Source organism: the organism of the source record quoted next, unplaced genomic scaffold, assembly GCF_019419815.1.
Source record: "Pyrus x bretschneideri cultivar Hongxiangsu unplaced genomic scaffold, Pyrus_bretschneideri_v1 Contig10, whole genome shotgun sequence".
NCBI lineage: Eukaryota > Viridiplantae > Streptophyta > Magnoliopsida > Rosales > Rosaceae > Pyrus > Pyrus x bretschneideri.
Genome location: NW_025999391.1, coordinates 3,579,413 through 3,595,198, shown reverse-complemented (window position 1 = coordinate 3,595,198; position 15,786 = coordinate 3,579,413). Strand labels below are relative to the sequence as shown.

The window sequence follows — 15,786 nt, the reverse complement described above, 5'->3', positions numbered from 1 at the left end:
TTGATCCTATGGGCAGAACTTCTTCCCTTAATATCTCCTTAAGAAGTGTTTTTTCCAAGCGATCTAGTCCACCTGCTTGTTCTGAGTTCTCCGTAACATTCTTAAGAAAACAAGAAGCTTCGAATTTAGAAGAGTGTTTGTGAAATACAGCCTCGGCAAGGGTGGTCTTTCCAATACCACCCATGCCCCAAATACCGACAGTGATGCAAGCGTCCTGTGAATGAATGCCCAACAGCAATTCGATCTGCTTGATGCGGCTTTCAATTCCAACAAGCCCATTTAAATCGCAGGATGATTCGCGACACAGTTGTATCCAAATATGATCGACAACCTTTTGAATTAGATCTGCCTCAGTCCTGGCATGTAGATATATATATATATGATTAGGTAGAAAAGCAATAGTTAGTCTTAAATACGGTTTACCGAATCTTAGCACAAATCAAATCGTCACAAGTTTAAAGAAAATTTATAATTTTATACAAGTTAAAAGGATGAGTTAGTTACCCGGATTTGTTTGAATAATCAAACCCAGATAGATTGGCCGCAGTCGTCAAAGCATCCCTCCACTTGTGCACCTTGTGGATACTGTTCTCGAAACGTTTTTCAAGTTGAGCAAATGCATCTGCATAACTCCCGTGTTGTTTTCGTACATGAGATGGGTTGATGTCGTAGAATACGGGTATAACCATCTGGCCATATCTTTTCTTGCACTCGAGTAAATGCACGAGTTCATCTAAACACCATGTGGAAGAAGCATAGTTTTGAGAGAAAATGATCACCGAAATCGTGGATTTCTCGATTGCCTGTCGAAGGGCAGGACCGATTTCTTCTCCACTCTGAAGTCTGTTATCGATGTATGTTTCAATTTTCTTCTGATGTAGGGCAGCATGAAGATGGCTGGTAAAACCAAGGCGGGTGTCGTCACCTCTGAAACTGATAAACACATCATACTTTTCTCGACGTGGGGGGATATCAGCATCCTCGTCATCAGCAACAGCAGCACAATCAGCTACAGCAGAATCAACAGCAGAAGAGGAAGAAGAAGAAAATGTCAAAGACCTGCAGCACATGTAGAACAGAGTCCCGATGCCGATTACGATGCCGATGATGTTGAAAACTTGAATGAACGCAATCAACTCCATCTCTCAATTTCTTGGATCAGAGAGCAGAAAGAGAATCTGAACTAGAGTCGCAGCTGAGACTAGGTTAGAGTTTACTACAGAAAAATTGAAATTGTAGTCTGTGCACAAACTTACAAAGGCTCCATGGAGGACAAAAATTGAAAATTAAATATGCTTAATTAAAAGAAAAGCATTTTCTGTAAAACATCTTTCAATAAAATGTACGCACGTTCCAAGAAAGTCATTAGAGATTAAACAATAAAAAAACATAAAGACGAAATTGCGAAAGCTTTCAGCGCAGAAACAAACTGCGTTCAAACGGAAGAAAGGTTATAGTATATCCCTAGTGGAGGACCTAAAAGAGAGAGAGAGAGGTGGAATTTCCTCCTGCTGCTAGTGCTAGTGGAGGACAACGGTAAATGGTCATAAAGGATGGGACCTCCCTCTGCGCCCTTAGACACGGCCAAATAAAAGAAATAAGGGGGCGTTTGTTACGCCAGACTATCTCGGACTAGATTAGCTTCAAGGACTAAGCTGGACTGGCTTAGACTAGACTAAACTGGACTAACTTAGTGAAGCGTTTGGTGCAATATTGGACTAAGAAGCTGGTTAATAACAAATTATAATATTATATTATTTAATATATAAATTATTAATATTTTATTATGATCTTATCTTTTTCTTCATTTTTTCCTACCATTTCCTCGTTAAATTGGATGAAGTTAGCACTGTCGAAAAATTCATCACCATCCCTAAACCCTAAACCCGGGACCGAGATCTTAGCTTTGAATGCTCAAATCTATCATGGATTTGAAGAAGCCCAAACAAGCCGAGACTTCCAGGCCATTTTCCAGCCACATTCGACCACATTTTGGCCTCGATTCAGGTAAAATAGTAATCTTGTCACTCCCAGCTTTAATTTGGTATATTTTATATGAAAGTTGGTTGTGAAATGGATCTGAAAGAGAGTCGGAAAGTTAATGATTGATTTAGGTGACCGGAGATGACGAGGAGTCTGTCGAGAGTGGTCATTGAGCATGACGAGAACGAGAAAGAAAAGATAGTCTTAGCTAGTCCTATGGTTATTGGGGGGTCTCGCTAAGACCTCTTAATGAAGGGTTTTGTCCATGCTAGTCCCCTTTAGTCTCATTAATATTAGTCCCAGCATGGAACAAATACAGTATTGGACTAATAGCTAGTCCAGTCCAACTTAGTGAGGGCAAACAAACGCCCCCTAAAGGTTTATATTTTGGAGACGATTTCTCCGTTAAAAGCTGGGAGGGATTGAGATGGTGGTGGGATGTGAGTGGGTGCGGTGGGTCCCACAACCGTGGGAGGGTGGAGTTTCAAACTTTTAATAAAATGTACGCATGTTCCAAGAAAGTGATCAGAGATTAAACAAGCGCGTTTCTTTTATTATCCCATATCTACTCACCTCGCTCACCTTCCATTCGAGTTCAAATCTTTTGCATTACGTGGCCTCTCTCATATTTTGACGCCTGTTTACCACTAACTTCCCTTTAAACTCCGTTAACCCACCTAAAAACACTAAAAATAAAATATAAAAATATAAAAATAAATTAAGTTTCCATCTCTTTTTTTTTCAACTTCATTAATTAAAATCTTATTTCTTTTTAATTTTTAATCAAGATCTCTTGATTTTAATAAACATCATTAATTATCTCAATAATAAAATATTTTACATATCAAGATAATTAAATTTTATTTCTAAATTATTCATTTATTAATGTTACAAATGATACATTTGATATATTTATATTTATGGTTAAATTTTGTATCATATATTTTTATTTTTAGTTTGTACTCATTTTAATTTGCAACCCTTTTTTTAAATTATGCCAATTTTCTATTCAGTTTTAGTTTGTACTTATATATTAATTTCTTTTTATGTTCATATTTTTCAAATTTTATTTGTACTCATATTTTTTGACCTTTTATTTGTATCCATAATTTATTAATAATGTACCCATTTGTCTTTTAAAATGTACTACTTTATTATATATAAATTGTACCTATTTTTTTTTGTAAGTACCATGACACACCCGACGGAATAATGATGACCGACATCCCAAGGTGACGTAACCATTTAATGAGTGAACGGTGCTATGTAAACTAGCCATGGCCCTGGGGCTAGTACATACACCTTTGTAGCATGCTTGAGCAGTAACATACATGTGATTTTGCCATGACAATTCCTATATCTCAATCATATAATATCACATTTAATCGAATTAAATCATGGTATAATAGGCATAATATTAATTCTTAAAAGCATATGTGAAACCTATAGAACTTTATATATAATATATAAAAACAAATGCCCACTCACAAATATATAATCGGATCGTAGCCTTCTTGCCTCTTGTTTAACCTTGTACGTCACTAGAATAATTAATTCCTATAAAAAGAATTAACTTTAATAACTAATTAATTAACGTATACAAAATACTAGGAAAAACCCTTTATATTTTGCTCAAACTGGGAGTTTAAATATACGAAAACATTTTACACGACGTCACAGATCCATACGTGTCAACCACTCGCCACCAAGGTCACGCGCCGTCAACGGAATATTTTATTAATAGCAACGACATCAATTACCTTAACCGCGTCAGAATATTCCGTTAACTTAACGGAATATTCAGTCTTCTTCACCGGTTAACCTCCAGCACCGTCACCACCCTCCTTTGCTGTCCGCTGGAAAACTGAAAAATTTTCAAAAATTCATATCTTGCTCATTTCTCAACCATTTTCGACGTACCTTATATGGAATTGAAGCTTATGAAGAGTAGAACAAGTTTATACCTTTTAAAATTGCAAACAGTGGATGAAAATTGATTGAAAATGGCTTGGAAGCTCACGGCACAAACTTTAATTTATCGAACTCGTGCTTTTTCACATTAGCTTGTCTTCAAACTTGTACTAGGGACCTTGGGGAGTTGTGTGGTGACTTCTAAACCTTCTAAAACCCTGTAACTCGCCCGGAAATTCGTCGGGAAAATTTCGAACCGAGTCGGAGCTTCCGAGTTCGACGTCCAAAACTCACTTGTTCTTGATTCCGTTTATATGGTTGAGTTCGTAAGGATGAAAGGAGTACAATGGTGGTAATTTGAACGTCGGTTCGTCGACTTTGGTGATTTGTCTTAGGTTGCAGAGGAGAAGTGAGAGCATCGGTTTGAGGGAGAAGATGAGATAGAGTGTGTGTGAAGGAGAGAGATGTGGAAAATAATTGAGATAGATCAAGACAGAAAATAATTGAGAAGAAAAAGGAAAGAGAGAGGCCACGCGGAAAAGAAAAGCAGAAAACGTGTGGGTTCCCTCCGAGATCGAGACAGAAAATAATTGAGAGAGAGATCGAGAGAGAAAATAAATTAATAATTGAGAAGAAAAAGGAAAGAGAAAGGAAAGAAAGAGGTCACGCGGAAAAGAAAGGGAGAAAACGTGTGGGTCCTCTCTGAATTTTAAATAAAGATCACTAAAGACGAAAAAATATTCGAAAAATGTTCTATAAAAATATAAAATACAACAAAATAAGGATGGGTGGTCATATACCTTCTCTTTTGTGTAAAATGTACCCGTTATTTTATTATGTTCAATCATCTAACTTAGTCTTTTTGCACCCACCCATTGTACACAAAAAATGAAATTTATGAATTGCACACTAACCATTCCAGCTCTTTTTTTTTTTTTTTTTGACTAATAGAAATTGATTTCACAAACTGAGCTATGCTTGATCATTATTATGACTTTGGTAATTAAGTTACTCAGTGTAGTTAGAATTCTGTTATATCCATCAGTACCGTTTTACCCTTATATATTGTACAGAAGAAGATCAAGAGTTAGGTTCCTTTAACTTTCGTATCTAAAAAAAATATGCTTAATTATTTAATGCTGTATATAAAATATGAACCGATCAATATATTTTGTAGCATGAGGATTAGTGGTTGTATTAAAAAGGTGCACAACGACATTTTTATGTTATTAGTGGCGTCATTCGAGCAGGTGGCAGATTATCTGTTCAATGGCTGTGTGAATGGGATAGTTGATGCGGTTAGAGGAGTGAGTACATAATAATGGGTGTGCCATTTTGGGTTGGGACTGAGATGTTCAACATTAGAGTATGAGCCAGGCTACGTAGTTCCAATTGCTTGAGTTGAAGAAAGATTGATGAGATAGTGGTGTTACCGTACAATCATCCCATTATTCCAAAGTGATAATGGTGTTATAGCATGCCATATTGTCATATTGCCGCGTTCGTTGAAGAATTTAGGAGCATATATTCCATCCAATGTGCACATATGTGATTAATCTCTCATACAATTTTTACTATTTTTCCTTTAAACCAACAACAAAGATAAAATGGGAAAACATATACTATTTAAAAAAAAATCTGAAAATATGACATGTAATTTCATTTCTAAATACATACTGACAACACTTAATGTCCTTAAATCAAAATGTTTCAGATTCATAAGTTTTCAGTCAAAGTTATAGGCTAGCTAGGGATGAACTCCTAATATATGAAGCAAAGCAAAATATGGACTTCATGTACATATGTAAACATAGCGCCTACATGTGAAATCAAAGCCATGCTTGCCATTGCACTTGATGCTTTAGATTTTTATGGTTAATCTGCAAGCAATGATGATAAAATAAGAAGTCTAACTATAATGCACAATCTCCACTACAAAGATTGTAAGCAACTTAACCTAAATACCTTTAAGTTTGACAATTTTCTCATGGCAATACTTTTACTCCAGTTACTTGTAGAATACTAAAAGATGAATAATTTGTCAAGTTTGAGGTAACAAACTGTAATCATATTTACAAAATTAAATAGTAAGAAATATTACCTTAATCTTGTACTTCAACCTTTGTACTTTGAGACGGGTGTGATGCTTATAAAACAGACAAAAAATGCAATTTTATTTCTATTTGAAAATTGAATGCAATTTGAATTTATAGTATACTTTCGTATGAAAATAAGAGAAGGCTTACCGTATTTAGAAAAGTTGTTTGGTCACTATTAATATTTTTCCTACACCCATAAATTGTTTTTTTTTTAATTTGAAATAATTAATTTGTAGAATTTTTTTTATTTTATAATTTGAGATAATTAATTTGTAGAATGATATAGAGAATGCCATTAAAAATAAATGGGTAAGAAATTGTGTTGTACCTAATTTGTTGGACCTTATTCCAAATAAAGTATGATTTGAGGAGTTGTTGAAGGTTTTAATTCTTCTACAGCCTTTTTCATGCGCCACCTATATATTAAAGGTATATATGATGTTAGATTTCTTGTAACAAATTTAGTGTAGAATTTAGGATATATACTACTCATGCTTCTTCTTTTTCCACTCCTTGAGAATCAGTTGGCTTAAATCAGTAGTTTTTACTCCGACAGATATCTCCCAACCAGGTGTAAAAATAGAGACATGTATGTTTGGGATCTTATCAATAGGTAGTTCCTTCTTCATTTTTTGTGGGTATTCTTGTAAATATCCTAAGAATGAAAACAAATAATTTTTAAATTTACCATAGCACATTAGATAATCAAAATTGAAACTCATAATCTGACCAAAATTTAAAAAAATGCACAATGAAGATTTCAAAGGAAGAAGTTAAAAAAGACCCCATATGAAGCTAAACCTGGGAATTCATACAATTACATATTATGTGTACATGAAAATGTGTAAAATGAGTACAACCATGCAGGAAAAAGAAGTGAAAAAAAGAAGCTTACACCTAAATTAATTTCCTTTTTATACCTGGGGAGATGGAGTGGGAGAAGAATGGCAAAGCAAAAAAGCGAAAAAATTGAAATAAAGAAGAATGATGACTCGGGGCATTGCTTAATACCCATTTTATCCCACGTTGGAGTGTGAGAGTTTGTAAAACCAAGCAACAACTATTGATAGCAGTTGCATAACTGAGGGGAAAATTAGAACATTTGAATTTGGATATAGGAAAATGAGTAGGAACGGAAAAAATAGGATTATACAAACTGGGAAGTTAGCACTTGTAGTGGGCAGCTTCACGGTTTTTTGAAAACCCACGGCAACCTCTGCCCCTTTCTTTCTCCCACTTTTGTTTCGTTTATTTATTTTTTTATCTATATATAATTTTATAAGATATTAGTATCTCCTCCTAAAATGGATAGAAATTTGTTGGAGACATCCTAATCCGTTTAATTGTGGAGCACATGCAGATATTAGTATAATTTATTAGATATTTTTTTGATATAGACATTAATATTTTCTCCTAAAATGGAGGAGAAGTTATTCCGTTCTTGTTGTTTTATTTGTTTTTTTTTCTTACCAATATAACAAATTTGAATTTTTCTGTTTAATATCTCTCTCCTAAAATGGAGAGCAGTTATTCACCATGTAGCCTTTTTTATTAACTTTATTTTTTAATATTTATCTCCTAAAATGATGTTCTCGACTTTATTTTTTTAATTTGTTTTTGTTGCCCTTATCATTTATCTCTCTCCTCTCCATAACTGCTAACTTTTAGAGGATAATTATCATGATTTTTTATCTCCTCCTAAAATGGATAGAAATTAGTTGACATCATAATCCATCTAAATTAGTCGGACCACATGCAGATATTAGTATAATTATTAGATATTATTTTTAACATAGATATTAATATTTTCTCCTAAAATGGAGGAGAAGTTATTCCGTTCTTATTGTTTTATTTTGTTTTATTTTTTTCCAATATAACAAATTTGAATTTTTCTGTTTAATATCTCTCTCCTAAAATGGAGAGCAATTATTCACCATGTGGCCTTTTTTTTACTTTATTTTTTAATATTTCTTTCCTAAAACGATGTTCTTGACTTTATTTTTAAATTGATTTGTTTTTATTAAAGTGCTGATTTTTGTTTTTAATTAAATTGTTGTATTTTAGGGTCTTAAAAGAAAATGAGGAACTGGACGCACTTTTTTCTTTGTTTATTGTCTAAACCGCAATACTGCTAAATTTTAGAGGATAACTATAATGTTTTTTTTTTTTTAATTTTTTTGAATTTTTTTCTTTTGCAATGCAGTTTTTTTGTTCGGTTATGATTTTTTTACCATTTTGTCCTAGTTTTTTGATCAATAACATTTGGAAAGATGTTAGGGTAGAGGAACTATAATGTTGGCATCAAATGAAACCTTTCTCATCAGACCAACAAAGTACATTACACGCCATATGCCATCATCATGGATGCAAAAACCATTTCGGTTAACACTCATAAACATGAAACAGACTCCGGAAAGTAAAAATTTCACAAATAGTCAAATAGGTTTAAAAAAATTTTGAACTTTCAGTCAAATAGTCTACCTTGTCATTTTTTTTTTTTTTTTTTGCATTACTGAAGGGGCAGATTTTTCTGTTTCTTTTGTCCTTTGCAGTGTTTGTTGGAATAAGAGTGTGTGCACGTAATGGAATCACCAACAAAGCGATTCAAACTTTTGCAGAGCCTGCAGTTACTCTCTAGAGGCCCCATCATTGTTCGTAATTCTGCAAAGAAAGAAGAAAATGAGGATGGTGATTGAAGTACTCACCAATTCAAAAATGACCTTCAGAAAATTTAGATGATGATTGAAGTACTCACCAATTAAATCGTACCTTTGCATTGCCTGCTTATCCATGGGAACAGAACATAGTAACCTCGCACTGGAATTTTCAGAAGGCATCCTCATCCGCCGGAACAACGCATAGAACCCTCGCCCTGGTATTTCCTTAAGGCATATGAATTAATAAAGTTTAAGTTTCTCAGTTGCAATTGCTCAAACATTCACTTTTTTAATAAAACTGGGTCTTCATATTTTCTACATAAACAATCACTTGCATTTGCAATTTAAAATAAATAAATAAAAAAGGGATAGAGTTTACCTGGGATAAGGGAACATATCAAGAAGATAGTATTTGGGCTTCGAGGTATCAATTTCATCTGGGGTTCGAAAAAGTCCGATTTCCTCCCAATGACACTGCCATTTGAGCTCGATTTCGTGGAAAGGATAGGGCCTCACCACCTGTTGCTGGTCGGCTTCTGGTCCACCACCCCATTGGCTTTCTCAGCCATCGAGTTTATGAAAACAGAACAATGGAAAAATTGGATTAACATAACCAATAGTTCCTTGGAAGCTAAAATTAAAGCACATGATAGAGAAAAAAAAATTAAACACCAAAAATACCAAAGAAGAGAGAAAAAAGTGAAGAAAAATACCTAAGAAACCGACGAATCAGTTTTTGCGTGACCGAAGAAAGAGATAAACCAAACACAACTGCTCAGAGCAGTTTCAAACAACACCACGTTCTTTTTCTCTCCTATGAAGTCGCAGATTTTTATCTTTTATCTATTTATTTTATCTTTTTTCCTTTAATTATCTGATACTTTTTTGTCCCAAAATGCCCTTGCAGATTATAACATTTTTTTATGTTGGTAGTTGTAATTTTTTTTGTTTGGGGGGCTTTTTAGTCTAAAAATTTTTGGTGAAGTCTTGAGACACCAAACTTGACTTCTAGCTTTCTAATGTTAGAGATGTACCCAATATATAAAATGTATCACCTTTTTTCCTTGTAAAATGTACTAACTTTTTGTATGTAAAATGTATTGTATAAAATTACCAATTTTTTGTATGTAAAATATTATTAATATAAATAACAACAAATCATAGGTTTTATTTAAGTATAATTTTTTTAAATATTTTATTTAAAATCTTATTAATATAAATAACTATAAATATTAATTTTTAATTTAAAAATTATAATAAGCTACGTAGAAATATATTGTTGCATTAATTTCAAGGATTTCAATAAAAAACCAAACAACAAAGTTTTAATCAAAGAACGTTGATAAATAGGGATCGGATTTAAAATTATCCAAAATAAAAATAAATTTGGAACTTGAAACGAGATCACCACCATCGCACCACAACCATCGCTCTCCTCCTTCTTTCTCTCTTACCCTTCCAATTTGAACTCTGCATTTTGAACTCCTGTATTTTAGGCGAAACCCACTTCACATTAAATATCCTTAATCCCTAACGACTTTGCTAACGAGACACCGAAACACCGTATCCCCCTCATCACCGGCATCACCAACCGCGACAATGGGTTGACAAAGGTCCCAGTCAAAGATACAAGGGAAAAGGCCTCTCTCACGAGTACATGCGTGACACGTGATTTAGAAGCTTCAGTGATTCAGCCATGGCACTTTGTGAAATTGGGGAAGGAATTGAAGGGATTTAAGAGAAGGAAGCAAAAGAGACACAGACACAGAAGAGAGGGGGAAAGATAATTGACAGAGAGAGGGATCGAAAGTTCTTCATGTTTCTTTTTTTTATAAGTCTTTCGTAGGTGATTTAACAGTGTTTACAACGGAGTTAATGATGGACAGAACAGGTGCATATTTTCATCTTTTCTACTAATCTGATATGTGATCTCAACCTTTGAATCCCCGGAGTAATGTTCAAACGGTGCCAAACCCTAGCAGCTTGTGAACTATTTGACCTTGATCCTACCTTTCGTTAAACTATTACAAAACGAATTGTCATTAGTGAGGGTCAAATGTCGTCGGAAGAGACATTTTGATGGGTGTCGGAAATTGTCCCATTGAAAATACTTTTTTTTTCTTCAGAATAGACGTCGAAAATACTTTATTATCGACACACAAAACTTGTCGTCAAAAATGGATTTTCAAAATAGCAAAATTATTTTATTTCTGACATGGAAATGTGGTCGCAAATACTTATATAGTAGTCATAATTACTTTCCAAAAGACAACATATGTTTTTTGCGATGATGTCCCGACCAAACAATTGTGTCAAAAAAAAAAAATTTCAAACAAAATAATCTATATTTGCTAGAGTGCACAATCGCAATTACAATTTTTGACCCTAAAATACTACTCCAGTGGAAATATTATTTTCTGTACAATAGGGTTATCATTAAGACAGCTTATCGAAAAAGATAAAAAAATAATAAAAAAAGGCATTTCCAATGGGAATTGTGGTAAAAAATTAATGATTTCTAGTAAAAATTCCACTGAGCATTGTTCAAATAATATTTTGTCTTATCATTAATAAAACAAATATATATAAGATCAATGTGGTAAGGTCAATACATTCATTACAAACCTAATATATGTGTTTGAACATACTAACACTAGTCCTCAAACTCTGAAATGCAAACTTGAATTGTTTTGAAGACGTGTTGATAAAAACATCTTCTTTTGTACATACAACGCATGTAGCTCCTTCATCACTCCTCCTATATCTCACTAAGCCAAAACCACATAACCACAAGTTTAATTAATTATTATACAAATATCAGAAGAAATCAAAGCATACATATGTGTGTATGGGTGAAAACAAATATCATCAGATTAAAGATGATAGGGTGCAACCAGGCCCGTCCTTGTCTATGGAATGCTTCAGTTTTGGATCACAATTCTAGCACAATGAGATACGCTTGTTGTAAACAAAGGAATTGGATCACCTCCGAGGCAAAGTCTCGGGATCCTCTTGATCCAATAACATGGGCTATTAGATTTTAATCCTAAAGTTATAACCTCTCTAAAGTTATAATACTTGTAGTCGTTGGATCAAAATCCAACGGCCTGTGTTATTGGAGCAGGAGAATTCCGAGGTTTTGCTGCGAAGAGAATCCAATTCCGTAAACAAAAGCAAAGGCATGTTAAATTTTTTTGCATATTATTGTCCTAGTGAGGGAGGAGGATTCTTTCTCCTCCTAATCTCTTTTTCTTTTCCTTCCCTCTACTTGAATCGTTATGATTAAATCAAGTTAACATCTTATATTAATTTTTTATAAAAATAATAAGACAAAAAATAAAATACTATAGAAAAAGAGAGAAAAAAAATATAAATATGAAAAGAGAAAATCCTACTTCACTAGTGAAACCTGAAAACCAGTGAAGAGAAGCGGCATCGTCCCATGTGCACCCATGTGCATATATTACTGTCAAATGTTTTTCTACTGTTTGTCATCATTGTGTATTCTCCACTATGTGTAGTGGACAATGACAGCTCTTTTCTTGGAAACTGACAGCTCCTTTCCCTATGTCTGAGCTCTCTCAGCTATCAAAGTATGTAGTGTAGAGAGAGAGAGGGAGAGAGAGAGGACTTCTCATTCACGGGAAAAGGAAAAGTGACGAACCGCTACTCTCCCAAGCACCTTTTTTTTTATTTTTTATTATCTCATACCGCTTTCCTCACGCTTTCACCATGCGTTTCTTCGTTACCTCATGCCGCTCCCCTGGCGCTTTCACTGCGCTCCAAGCCTCCCACAATGAATCAAACCATTTACTTGGCACAAATTTTAAAAACTATTGCTTGTTTGGTAGCTTGGACTGTATTGATTATTTCTATCGGATGAAATAAATAATTATCGGATAGTACTGACTAAATTAATCAAACATTTAATGCAATATCAAACTAATGATCGTATTATTTATATTGTGTTTAGTATTATACCGGATAAGAAGAATCAAACTTAAAATAAAAAATAACTAAAATAATCTCTTTTGTTCACCAGATCTCTCCGCCGCACCCCCCCCCCCCCCCCAAAAACTCCCTCCCTCTCTCTCCCTTCTTCTTCCCCGACTAATTTCCGACTCCGAAGCTCTGCAATCAACACCCACACTCAGTTTTTCTTCACTACAATTTCAATCAAGAACCTCTCTGCAAACTTGAATGAACCCAATCAACTCCATCTGTCTATTTCTTGGATCAGAGAGCAGAAAGAGAATCTGAACTAGAGTCGCAGCTGAGACTAGATTAGAGTATAGTACAGAAAAATTGAAATTGTAGTCTGTGCACAAACTTACAAAGGCTTCATGGAGGACAAAAATTGAAAATTAAATATGCTTAATTAAAAGAAAAGCATTTTCTGTAAAGCATCTTTCAATAAAATGTACGCATGTCCCAAGAAAGTCATCAGAGATTAAACAATAATAAATATAAAGACAAAATTGCGCACGCTTTCAGCGCAGAAACAAACTGCGTTCAAACGGAAGAAAGGTTATAGTATTTCCCTAAGGACCTAAAAGAGAGAGAGAGAGAGAGAGAGAGAGAGAGAGAGAGGTGCAATTTCCTCCTGATGGAGGAAGTTTGCTAGAATGCTAGTGCTAGTGGAGGACAATGGTAAATGGTCAAAAATGGACACATGGGATGGGACCTCCCTCTGCGCCCTTAGACACGGCCAAAAATAAATGAAATAAAGCTTTAGATTTTGGAGGGTCAAATGTCGTCAGGAAAAGACATTTTAATGAATGTTGGAAATTGTTCTATTGAAAATACTTTTTTTATCAGATTAGATGTCGAAAATACTTTATTATCGGCACAAAAAACTTGTCGTCAAAAATGAATTTTTGAAATAGCAAAATTATTTTATTTTTGACATGAAAATGTGGTCGTAAATACTTATATGGCAGTTATAATTACTTTCCAAAAGACAATATATGTTTTTTGCGATGATGTCCCGACCAAACAATTGTGTCAAAAAAAAAAAAAATTCAAACAAAATAATCTATATTTGCTAGAGTGCACAATCGTCGCAATTAAAATTTTCGACCCTAAAATACTACTCTAGTATGTCGCAAATATTATTTTCTATACAATAGGGTTATCATTAAAACACCTTATCAAAAAAGAGAAAAAAAAAAAAAAAAGACATTTCCAATGGGAGTTGTGGTAAAAAAAATGAATGCTTTTTAGTAAAAATTCCACCGAGCATTGTTCAAATAATATTTTGTATTATCATTTATAAAACAAATATATATATATGATCAATGTGGTAAGGCCAATAATTCATTACAAACCTAAAATATGTGTTTGAACATACTCACACTAGTCCTCAAACTTTGAAATGCAAACTTGAATTGTTTCGAAGACGTGTTGATAAAAACATCTTCTTTTGTACATACAACGCATGTAGCTCTTTCATCACTCCTCATATATCTCACTAAGCCAAAACCACATAACCACAAGTTTAATTAATTATTATACAAATATCAGAAGAAATCAAAGCATACATATGTGTGTGTGGGTGAAAACAAATATCATCAAATTAAAGATGATAGGGTGCAACCAGGCCTGTCCTTGTCTACGGAATGCATCAGTTTTGGATCACAATTCTAGCACAATGAGATACACTTGTTGTAAACAAAGGAATTGGATCATCTCCGAGGTAAAGCTTTGGGATCCTCCTGATCTATTAATACGGGCCATTAGATTTTGATTCAACAACTATAAACAGGAGATCTCTCTAAAGTTATAATACTTGTAGTCGTTGGATCAAAATTTAACGGTCTGTGTTATTGGATCAGGAGGATCCCAAGGCTTTGCCACGGAGAGAATCCAATTTTGTAAACAAAAGCAAAGGCATGTTAAAATTTTTTGCATATTATTATACTAGTTAAGGAGGATGATTATTTCCCCTCTAATCTCTCTTTCCTTTTCTCTTCTCTGCTTGAGAAAAAGAGAGAAAAAAATAGAAATATGAAAAAAAGAAAATCCTATTCACTAGTGAAACCTGCAAACCAGTGAAGAGAAGCGGCATCGTCCCATGTGCCCCCATGTGCATATCACTGTCAAATGTTTTTCTATTGTTAGTCATCATTGTGTATTCTCCACCATGTGTAGTGGAAAATGACAGCTCCTTTCCCTATGTCTGAGCTCTCTCAGCTATCAAAGTACGTAGTGTAGAGAGAGAGAGAGAGAGAGAGAGAGAGAGAGGGAGAGAGGGAGAGAGGACGTCTCATTCACGAGATTTTTCATATGATCGACATATGAGATGATGCATCAAGTATCAATATATAAATAATAAGATATATATATATTAAAAAATTAATAACTAAAAAATAAAATTTTTGATCACTTATATAAAAATATATAATCTACCATACAAAAGTTTCCTCTCATTCACGATAAAAGTTTTCTTGATTAAAAGAAAAACATTTTCTGTAAAGCGTCTTTCAATAAAATGTACGCATGTTCCAAGAAAGTCATCAGAGATTAAACAATAAAAAATATAAAGACAAAATTGCGCACGCTTTCAGCGCACAAACAAACTGCGTTCAAACGGAAGAAAGGTTATAGTATATCCCTAGTGGAGGACCAAAAAGAGAGAGGTGGAATTTCCTCCTGATGGAGGAAGTTTGCCAGAATGCTAGTGCTAGTGGAGGACAATGGTAAACGGTCGTAAAATGGACACATGCGATGGGACCTCCTTACACGGCCAAATAAAAGAAATAAAGTTTTAGATTTTGGAGACGATTTTTCTGTAAGCTGGGAGGGATTGAGATAACTGTGCAATCAATGAGAGTGGATGGGATGTGAGAGATCTTCAGTGTCATCAGTGCACGATATAATATTGTTATCATATAAATTGTAAGATATGTATGTTAAAAAATTAATAATTTAAAAAATAAAATTTCTTATCATTTATATAAAAATACGTGATATATTATTTGTATTTCGATCATAATGAAAAATATGAAAAAGGAGAAGTTTCAAACTTTAGTATTAAAATTTGAAAATGTGGTGGATGGTGGGGTCAGGTACAAACACTAGTGTTTAAGAGAGAGAAGTGACCAAACCTACTTCCTAGCGCGTTTCTCGTTTCTTTT

General features: G+C 33.9%; 2 protein-coding genes across 22 annotated transcripts in view; both read right to left on the bottom strand.

The window, feature by feature from the left end:
• The window catches only part of LOC103926717 (TMV resistance protein N-like), a 45,660-nt gene extending 41,310 nt beyond the window's left edge, over positions 1–4,350 (bottom strand). For 2 of the 11 annotated variants that reach the window (XR_007251351.1, XR_007251352.1), the window contains exons 1-3: positions 3,948–4,350; positions 3,744–3,847; positions 3,472–3,540 (exon numbers count right to left, since the gene is read on the bottom strand). Coding sequence is in view for 7 of the 11 variants with exons in the window: in XM_048565889.1 (XP_048421846.1) it covers positions 505–1,142 (638 nt within the window). In the remaining 4 variants the exon portion in view is untranslated. Of the gene's footprint in view, positions 1–504; positions 1,196–3,340; positions 3,848–3,947 lie in introns of those variants that run through there. The other 9 variants (XM_048565889.1, XM_048565888.1, XM_048565899.1 and 6 more) reach the window with 9 other exon arrangements.
• Positions 4,351–5,497: 1,147 nt separating this feature from the next.
• LOC108867545 lies at positions 5,498–10,760 on the bottom strand. 11 transcript variants are annotated; one of them, XR_007251357.1, is made up of 7 exons: positions 9,030–10,760; positions 8,763–8,875; positions 8,475–8,654; positions 6,141–6,409; positions 5,996–6,040; positions 5,860–5,916; positions 5,498–5,774 (listed from the first exon to the last, which is right to left on the bottom strand). XR_007251357.1 is itself a non-coding variant. In XM_048565948.1 (3 exons), the coding sequence occupies exons 1-3, from the start codon at positions 9,085–9,087 to the stop codon at positions 8,503–8,505; spliced, it is 327 nt and encodes a 108-aa protein (XP_048421905.1). In that variant the 5' UTR covers positions 9,088–9,745; the 3' UTR covers positions 8,472–8,502. The 11 variants fall into 11 exon arrangements, 1 of the variants encoding a protein (XP_048421905.1); XR_007251358.1 differs by having other exon boundaries at positions 6,322–6,409; positions 9,030–9,759; XR_007251360.1 differs by having other exon boundaries at positions 5,498–5,916; positions 6,141–6,180; positions 6,322–6,409; positions 9,030–9,756.
• Positions 10,761–15,786: the final 5,026 nt, after the last annotated feature.

What these genes read in the sequence shown, in the direction of transcription:
- LOC108867545 (XM_048565948.1), bottom strand. Translation starts at nt 9,087, where the DNA reads ATGAAATTGATACCTCGAAGCCCAAATACTATCTTCTTGATATGTTCC. An exon ending in GATATGTTCCCTTATCCCAG is followed by an intron (nt 8,866 to 9,029) that starts GTAAACTCTATC and finishes AGGAAATACCAG; the next exon opens with GGCGAGGGTTCTATGCGTTG. An exon ending in GCAAAGGTACGATTTAATTG is followed by an intron (nt 8,655 to 8,748) that starts GTGAGTACTTCA and finishes CTTTCTTTGCAG; the next exon opens with AATTACGAACAATGATGGGG.